Raw genomic sequence first — 9485 nt, forward strand, 5'->3', positions numbered from 1 at the left:
CTGCATGTAGCTCTTATCTGTGATGAAGAAAGAGGGCAATCCATTTATATCTTTTAATTTTCTTTATTGTTTAATTATTTACATTGTCCAGATTCTCTTCCAACAGAGTCAACACAGATCAACACATTAAATAGAAAACAATGTCTGCTGTAAAAGAAAGCATGGGTTGTTACAATAGCCACAAAGTGTGCACCTCTGCAGACATGAAGGTTTGAGGTGAGCACTGTTCACACTTCCTCCACCCTATCAGAAGGAAACCATTTGATTAAATACTTTTACCATTCAAGGTTCCAAATGCCTTTTGAGAAATACATTTGAAAAACCCTTTTTGCAATCTAAATCCACAAGGGAGGATCTCAATTTGCAATAAAGATCTGCAGAGAACTTAACATCATCTCAAAGATAAAGGTGATCTGCATCCACACCATGGTATTATGTCAGATAGAATTAAATGGTCAACAATGCAGCAACTATAAGACATCAGTGGTGAACTCAATGCTTAGCCTCAACAGCGTGCAGCTTGATAATCCACTTCAAAGAGAAGAGACTGATTAAGACTTTATAAGTGTTTTGATAAAATGTATAGACTCTTTAACAGCAGCGGGCCTACAGGTGAAAAAAAAAAACCCATTTAAAAATACAAATCAGCCAAGCAGAGGCTGAAAGGATGACAGCAAAGAAGTGCAGTGTGAAAACCGCATGGCTATTTACTGATTGTAACACAATGTTGAAGAGATCAGAGCCCTCTCCACTGTACTGACCTGTCTGGACTTACAATAGTGATGGTAACAGTGCAAACAGCTTCCTGTAGCACACATTACAAATTAAGACTTAGAAAAAAGGAATTTTACAGTCATGAAGCTGAGCCTTTGGTTGAGCAATAATTACACTTCGTACATATTCATGTTCGTCACTGATGAAGTAAATAAAGCACTGAGGTGGTTTCTGTACATCATACTGATCAAGTAAAGGAACATTTGCAGCTTTGAGGTAAAACCCTGATTCTAGTGGGCTAGAAATATCTATCTTCAGTGGATTCTATTTGCTGTGGTGTTCCTTTACCTTACCAGGGAAGATCTTTGACTAGCGATTGTACCCATATTTATAAATCATCAATAATTGGATGTTCAAGGACGGGGGGAAAGGATTGGTTACTGAGATGTCCTCTGCAATGCCTCTCGACTACATTACATGACTACAACCACTCGTGCATATGATGATAATCCTCATCTCTTTTAATCTTACTTATCGTTAACGTTGGCTTTGGTTCTTCCTATTTAAAAATGTCCAATCAGTTGAAGCAGTCGTAGTCAAGAAAGAGGCGCCTCAAGGAAGAGCAGGTGGAGTATTTAGTACACAAGCTTTTTGGGCATCTCCCAAGTAAACTCTGGTCGACCAAAGTGGCCGTAGGAGGCTGTCTGCTGGTAGATGGGCCTCTTCAGGTTCAGTTCCCTATGGAGGATACAGAAGAAATACAACATCACAGGTGAGAAGACTGTTAGCACGTCACAGGATAATATCTGGATTGTTTTTGTAATTTTATCAAAGTAAAAGTCAACTTTATTGTCAATCTTTCAGTTTGTGTGTACAGACAGTGAGATCGAAATACCGTTTCCCAGAATCTCAAAGAATACAAAATACAAATATATATAAAAATATGTATATGCATATATATAATCAATCAACAGACACATTTAGCCATAGGCACACATTAGAGACATACATAAAAGCACAGCAATCAATATATAAAAAATAACAGTCAAAAATCTGTGAAATCTGTGAAAAATGTACATTAGTGCATTACATTAGTACATTTTTTAAATGTATGTAGTTCTGGTTGTTCACACTATGGCTATGATCAACTGCAACTCATGTGTATTTAATATTGATCAGACATTTCGCCATGAGTTATCTGGAGCATCATTGTTTTTGTTTTGTGTTGCCCTTTGCAATTGAGTCTCTGTAGGGAAGGGCATTGCAAACTATCTTATGCTACAATTGTTGGTTCATAACTGAATGTTCAAATGGTTGTATGTTGTTATGCACGAAGCATGAAATAAAAAATAGTTGCGGTGAATGTAAATGTAGAAGCTATGTGCACAATTTGAACATGTTCAGTTCTAATGGCCCCTAGTGGTAGTAGACACAAATGCACATCACCAGAAAAAACACACATTTTCACTTGTCTGATTTTGCCCCAAAAAGAAACCTAGTCCTAGGCCATCGGACTAGGCAGCTTCAAATGTAGCAGCTTGACACAGTCTTGCATAAAGGTCAAATAGTAATGTTTACCTAACAATGACTCCTGGACGCAGATCAAAGTTCTTGTTGACAATCCGCAGCAGCTCTGACTCTGATTTGTTGGAGGAACCGTAGGTGAAGACGGAGATGGACAGAGGCTTTGCCACTCCGATAGCATAAGATACCTGTAACACATCCAGAAAGGTCAAAGGTCAGCCCGTTAATGCTTCAAACACCACATCTACAGCCTTTACTCCCTCATCCATTTTTAGATGGGTGAAATATTGACGCTGTACGCTCACCTGAACCAGAACTCTCCTGCAGAGTTTAGCTTTGACCAGAGACTTGGCCACCCAGCGAGCAGCGTAGGCAGCAGAGCGGTCCACCTTTGAGAAGTCTTTACCGGAGAAAGCTCCACCACCGTGAGCGCCCCAACCTCCGTATGTGTCCACAATGATCTTCCTGCCTGTCACACCAGCATCACCCTGTTGAAGAAAGAAGGGAAGGTGTTATGTACTTCAAGGCTGATGGTATGGATGCAGATTTTGTCTTTTTTGTCCAGTTAATTGCATTTCTAGGGACATTTCATATCCATAAAAATAAATGGGCTGACTCCAAACCAATTTTTTCAAAATATTTATCAAGAATGTATTATAGAAGTTAAATATTAGCACTATTAAAAACATTAGGAATAAGAAGGCAATCAAAATTAATTTGATATTTAAAAAATATTTAATCTGAAGTATCAAAATGTATTTTTCTTTTTTCTTTACTTTATGTAATGTTTTGTTGCTTTGTATGTCTGCCCCTGTACTTTGTTGTATGTAGAATGTATGATGTTCATGTATGTTTTGAATAAATAAGTACAAATAAATGAAAAAAAAATAAAATAAGGTAAGATGAGTACAAATCAGTGGTGACTTCTTAAGTGTTTGATTGTTTACTGATCGGAATAAGCAGATGTGTGTGATGTTCACCTGAGGTCCTCCAATGACGAAGCGACCGCTGGGCTGGAGGTGGTAGATGGTCTTGTCGTCCAAATATTTAGCAGGAACCACAGCGTCGATCACCTGAACAAATCAATGCGACATTAAAACCAAAGAGGTGGTTTCATCAGAGGCCGGTCAGGTGTGCTTATGAGGCTCTACCTTCTCCTTGAGGACCTTCTTCTGTTCCTCCAAAGTAACAAAATCGTCGTGCTGGACGGAGATTACGATGGTGTGAACTCTCTTGGGGATCACAGCTCCGTTCTTCTGGTCATAATGTACCGTCACCTGTGGGACACACAAGAAAACAGTTGGTGTTTATTATAATTACTGACTGATCTGTTGTTCTCTCCATTTTACCGCTGCTATTTATTTTCCTTTGCAGATCCTCATCTGAAACTTAAATGAGAGTTAGGCCTGATATCGTCTGACACAGCTCATAGAAAATGAGTGCATCTGCATTGGCAAGCTGACTACATAGTCAATTCCTTAATATTCCTTTGTCAATAAATATATGTGCTTAACCAAATGTGTTCTCTATTTGAATATTTTACCTACCATCTCTTGACTGACTTTCTATCAACTTATATTAACCAGCAGGGACACAAAGGCACCTAAGGTCAATGTTTTTTTCTGCTGGTATCTTAACAAAACTCTCAGAAGAAATCCGGAGTAGAAACAAAAAACTGTTACACAGAAGACATATTGTGAGGCAAAATGTTGCAAGTCTTGTAATACAATTCATAAACCCACCTGTGTTTTAGAGTCAGGGCGCAGCCAGGGGACGGAGCCGTCGCGTCTGAGTTCAGCCATCTTTGAGTTGAGTTTGTGAGCTAAGACGATGGTGAGAGGCATGCACTCCTCAGTCTCATCTGTGGCATATCCAAACATCAGACCCTGCAGAGAGAGAGCGACAGAACTTAAACAGAAGATGTATACTGTATAATGAAAAAGATCGTCATAGAAGAAATAGCAATCTTGAAATAATCTTTTTTTAAAGGTAGATGATTAAAAAGCATTGATATTCATTGTTCTTATCTGTGGTCTCTGAAGAGTCAGATATAGGCTGAGATAATAAATAAAAAGTGCACTCATGTAGGTGAAAAGATTTAAAAATAAATTTAGCATTAAACAATTAGTAGCCTAACCTGCGTTTCCATTATGTAACAATAGCATATGTGGTTCCATTTTGATGTTACTTACCATAGACTGTAGCCAACCACCCAAAAGTGCATGATTAAAAAGGTTAAAGGGAAAACGTTGCCCTACTTTGCGTCGCTAACATGGCATCGTTGAACTTTATTTTTCTGTCGCTTATTATACATTATTATTTTTATTGTTGTTGTACCTGGTCCCCAGCTCCCATGTCCTCCTCCTCTCTGTCAATGTGGACGCCCTGAGCAATGTCGGGACTCTGCTGCTCCAGAGCCACAAGCACATTACAGGTCTTATAGTCAAAACCTACGGAAGGAAAGAGAATGAGATGGAGAAGGCTGACACACAGAGCATATTTTACCTCTATTTTATTTAACGTTCAAGTTGTTCTCTCACCTTTTTCAGAGTTGTCGTAGCCGATGTGTTTGATGGCGTCCCTCACCACCCTCTGGTAGTCCACGTTGGCCCGGGATGTGATCTCCCCGCAGAGCAACACCATGCCAGTCTTACACACCGTCTCTGTCAAATCAATACATTACATATCCGTTTAAAAACCTGAAAATCTATTCATGGGTCTATTTTTGCAACGCCATAACCGGCATGATTGCAGTTTTCAGAACACACACAGCGTCGCTCTGCTGAGAGGTAATTTTCAGACACTCAGAGGTCGATATAGAGATACAATAAATCATCTCAGCAAAGACAATGATGTTTGTTTACACTCATCTTTTTCAAAACTTACCAAATGTTGCCCTTTGTCCTTAAAAGAATATCTAATAAACAAGTTAAGTTATTGATGAACCTTATCCCTAACAAAACCACTTGTTCTGATGTCAAGTTTAATAAGCCATATGCATAGTAAGAGGTGGAAACCATTACCGTTACTTTTGATACTTTAAGAACATTTTGCTGATTAATATTCTGTTATTAATTAACATTTTGAATTCAGGACATTTACTTGTAGGCTACTGGGATATTATTGGATCTTGCAGTTTTTTGTCACAATCCATAACTATGGATAAAAAATATCAAAAATGTGTTCTGCTAGTTTTGTCTGCAACTTTATTTATATTTTCTTGATCGACATAGAATATCTCATACACTCACCACAGGCCACTTTGGCATCTGGGTCCTGCTTCAGGTGAGCGTCCAGGACAGCATCACTGATCTGGTCACAGATCTTGTCTGTAGAGAAAAAAAGCAGGTTAACATAAAGGCCACCAGTTTATATGAGATTCTGAAGCAGATTCCAGTATTTGCAGAACAGAAAAAACAATATATATTGTAGCATATTAAATGTAAGTTTTGCTGATTTTTATCTTAAAGGTTAAATATTTATATTTCAAAACGAACATGTTGGATTTGAGTGCAGCAGCAGGATAATGCCTCTCAAACAACTCCATTCATCTTTCTCTCTGCCCTCCTGCTGAGGCAAAGCAACACACGCGTTACATCAGAAACAACAACAAACACCTGGTTGCATCGGCTCAACACGACCCTCAGAACCTCAAACTATAGCACTCATTTACAAATATGGAGCAATCCAAATCAAATCAAATCAGGTTTTATTTATATAGCACATTTAAAAGCGATTTTTGGTCGAGCCAAAGTGCTGTACATGTAATAAAAACACATTACAACAATCACAATAAAAGACAATCATTTACAACAGAAATATAAAAAACAAAAACACAGGGAATAGTCAGGTGTCATACTCCGCTCTGACTAGAAGGCCAGGGAGAAGAAGTGAGTCTTTAGTGAGGATTTAGAAACCCCTAGTGTCTGGGCCGACCTAACATGGAGGGGCAGGCTATTCCAGAGCCTGGGGCCAGCTGCTGCGAAGGCTTGTGCCCTCAGGTTTTGAGCCTGGTCTTGGGCACTATCAGCAGCAGCTGGTCAGCAGACCTTAAAGCTCTGGCTGGGGTGTAGCGATGGAGGAGTTCGGCTATAAAGGCAGGAGCCAGCCCATTAAGGGCTTTAAAAACAAATAAAAGGATTTTAAAATCAATTCTTAACTGAATTGGAAGCCAGTATTTTGAGGGCAGAATTGGGGTGATGTGGTCACGCCAAATCCAAAAACATTTGATTGTTTTAATCTTTACTGTAGGTTGACTTTGCAGTTGTGTGCAGGTGTATGTCTACATGCCTTTCAGTCCAAAAAGTTCCCTATCTGTGGGAACAGCCCAGACCTCGAGGTGTTATCAAACCAACGCTGTTGCTGCAGCTCTCCACCAAGGCCACACACCTTTGTGAATGTGCTAAACGAGGGATGTAGAGTGTTGAACCTTTTACTTTTATATTTAAGCTGGTCTGTGATTAAATGCCTTATTAACCTACTGCTAGTAAATTGCATCTGTAGTGAACAAAAAGGTATGAAAATGTTGGTCTTGCCATGTTTTCTAGAAAAAGTGCCATCTGATTTTCTTCACAGTACTCCAGTTAGACAAGCTGCATGCTAAAAAGATCCTCTAATATATTTGTTGGTTTTGGGTTATCATGCATTTTGGCTTTTCTTTCAATTTCTTATCACTGGTAACAAGGTCTTTAAAGTTTTTAAAGACCTGAACGACTTAAAGTTATGTCTACTCGATGATAGAGTAAAAGTATGATATTTTACACACTAAAGATGTAGCCCTCTTTTTTGTCATGTTTCAAACTTTTCCCTTACAATTAATAATGAAAAATGGTAAAATATCATTTTTGCAAATTAATCATTTGTTTTCAATAATTGGAGCTTAAAGTTGTCACTTTTTCTGTCAGTCTATGTAAAGATGCCCAACCTGTTTTTACCTGCGTTTACTGATTATCGATTTAGTAAAGAGGACTTTGTAACATATTTGTGAAATGATTACAACACAAGTTGGGGGTGGTCTAAAAGCAGAACTTTAGAGGGTAGAGCACATTTTTAGCTTTTATGGTTTCTGGTTGGACAATCTTTCTTAGGTCACACTATTTTAGTCCTCCTATTGAGCATCTATGAACAGTATACAAACTTTGAATACATGTGAAAACTGTAATAGAGTTAAGCATCTAAAAATACCTAATACACCAATATTTTTTGCAAATGCCCTTAAAAATGTAGCAGTCTCCTGTTATGGGACATTTACAGCTGTTGACAAATACGTCTGCTAATTCAATCACAGTTAGACCGTTACAAACCATGTTGTTAATATGGATAAATTGTGATAAATGCTAAATAGGGTGGACTTAAATGTAAGTATAGCCAACATGGAATTGTTACTTTTTGGACTTGAGTAACATTTCATTAAACATTTTTGAAAGGCTGACAGCTTTGTTCTGTTGCAGCAATGTACTTGCATTTGTGACTGACTTGTCTTATCAACATGCCAGTTGTATCCCAGGATAGTGCACACAAAAAAGAGATACTTTTTTTTACTCCAGCGTGTAACCTTACACCACCGTCACACACATTTATTTCCTGCTGCTCATAAATGAGAGTGTGAGAGAGGGGCAGTAAACACATGTTGCTGTGAATGGAATACCAACCATGCTTGGAGAGAAAAGCACCGTGGAGCTATTTTGGTCTTGACGTCTAACTTGTGTGATGTTTATTTGTATACATGTCCTTATTTGCAGTTTTAGTAAAATGGTTAACATATTCCTCTGTATACAGAAACAAATACAAATGGGGTTCCTTAAGACTGTTATTACAACAGACTTGGCCAAGGTGTGACATATCTTAGTAAACACTTTCACACGCTTCAGTTTCAGTGTCCCTGTTGAACCCAAAGGTAGTTAAAGTTGATTGGAGACTCACCTGGATGTCCCTCTCCTACGGACTCCGATGTGAACATGAACGACCCATCGTCCAGGCTGTCACTCATTTTTTCTGCAGGGCCAGGTAGTCAGCTAGAGTCTCAGGGAGAAGAGATTCCTCAGTTCCTTCCACAAGCAGCTCAGAGAGATCTGAAGGTGCTTTATATTCCTGCTAGCTCTTCTTTGAGAGAGAAATGTAATAAGGGAGGCAAACAGCCCTGCAGCCACTACACAGTCTATTTTACAAAACTCCACGTCTGTGTTCACATGGCCCAATATATATGGTCAAGAGAACACACACACCAGGGACACACACTCACACACACACGCACACACACATACACATACACACTTTTGTGAATACATGGGACAGTCCATGTCCAGGGGGGAGTGGATGATGGGAGGGTCTTCACAGCTTGTGGAAACTGCTTGTTAACCCCTTGTGTACAGTGAGATGCTTCAGTGTGTGATTACTGTCATCACTTTTGCTTTCAGCTCTGTTTTTGTGGATCAAATGTTGTATGGGAGCTAGAAGACCTTAATTAGGGGGACCCCCTCCCCCGTCACCCACAGGGACAGCTCTGTCTGGGACCCGGCCAGGTCAGGGCAGCCTATGGACAGAGGGAGAGAAAGGTTGTTGTTGTCAACAAAAAAAAAATGATGCAACTATTCCTGTTTACATCATGTTCTGAGCAAAGTTAGCTTGTTCATTAAATATTTAACTAGAAACCATGACATATGAACGTAAAACATGCAGAGCTTCAGCAATTAGTTGTTGGTTGATTTAATTTCTTTATATGGATCAATGGTTTTAATAAATTTTCAAGCAAAATATGACAATTTGATGGTTCTATATTTTGCTGCTTTCTTTGGTCTTACATTAATGTAAATTCTCGTGTGGAAAGTGACTTTGGCGCATTTTCAATACAGCGCGGAGCGCGGTTTAAGCGTGCTGTGCCGTGCCCGGCCTGTTTTTGGTTGCGTTTCCACTAGGCTAGTTCCGGCTAGCGGGTACTCTTTCACAGTTTTCTGGCTCTCCAAAATCGAGGTTCTTTCCGGGCCAACAACCGGGCTGAGTATGCTAAACTAGTGAGAGAATCGCTGGCAACTACAACAAAATGAACATATTTTACCGTGATTTAATTGTAATACACGTTTCAAAATGAAGTAACAACATACTGATACCGGTTAGTAAAAACCATGAATTCATGCTTTGACAAGACGAGTCTGCAGACAAGACTGCAGGCGAAAAACCTTTTAAAATGCGTGTTTTCTGAATGGAGATCGGCTAAGCTAACGCAGTATATGCTCCGACCGTCCACACTC

General features: G+C 39.2%; 1 protein-coding gene across 2 annotated transcripts; it reads right to left on the reverse strand.

Moving 5' to 3' along the window:
- Positions 1–43: 43 nt before the first annotated feature.
- Positions 44–8488, reverse strand: mat1a (methionine adenosyltransferase 1A; the record flags this gene model as incomplete). 2 transcript variants are annotated; one of them, XM_079688313.1, is made up of 10 exons in its annotated part: positions 8161–8485; positions 5490–5567; positions 4779–4901; positions 4576–4688; positions 3981–4124; positions 3390–3515; positions 3219–3311; positions 2544–2726; positions 2293–2426; positions 44–1452 (listed from the first exon to the last, which is right to left on the reverse strand). In XM_079688313.1, the coding sequence occupies exons 1-10, from the start codon at positions 8225–8227 to the stop codon at positions 1350–1352; spliced, it is 1164 nt and encodes a 387-aa protein (XP_079544439.1). In that variant the 5' UTR covers positions 8228–8485. The 2 variants fall into 2 exon arrangements, with proteins under 2 accessions (XP_079544439.1, XP_079544440.1); XM_079688314.1 differs by lacking the exon at positions 44–1452 and having other exon boundaries at positions 2289–2426; positions 8161–8488.
- Positions 8489–9485: the final 997 nt, after the last annotated feature.

This window comes from Notothenia rossii (assembly GCF_949606895.1).
Source record: "Notothenia rossii genome assembly, chromosome: 6".
Taxonomy (NCBI): domain Eukaryota; kingdom Metazoa; phylum Chordata; class Actinopteri; order Perciformes; family Nototheniidae; genus Notothenia; species Notothenia rossii.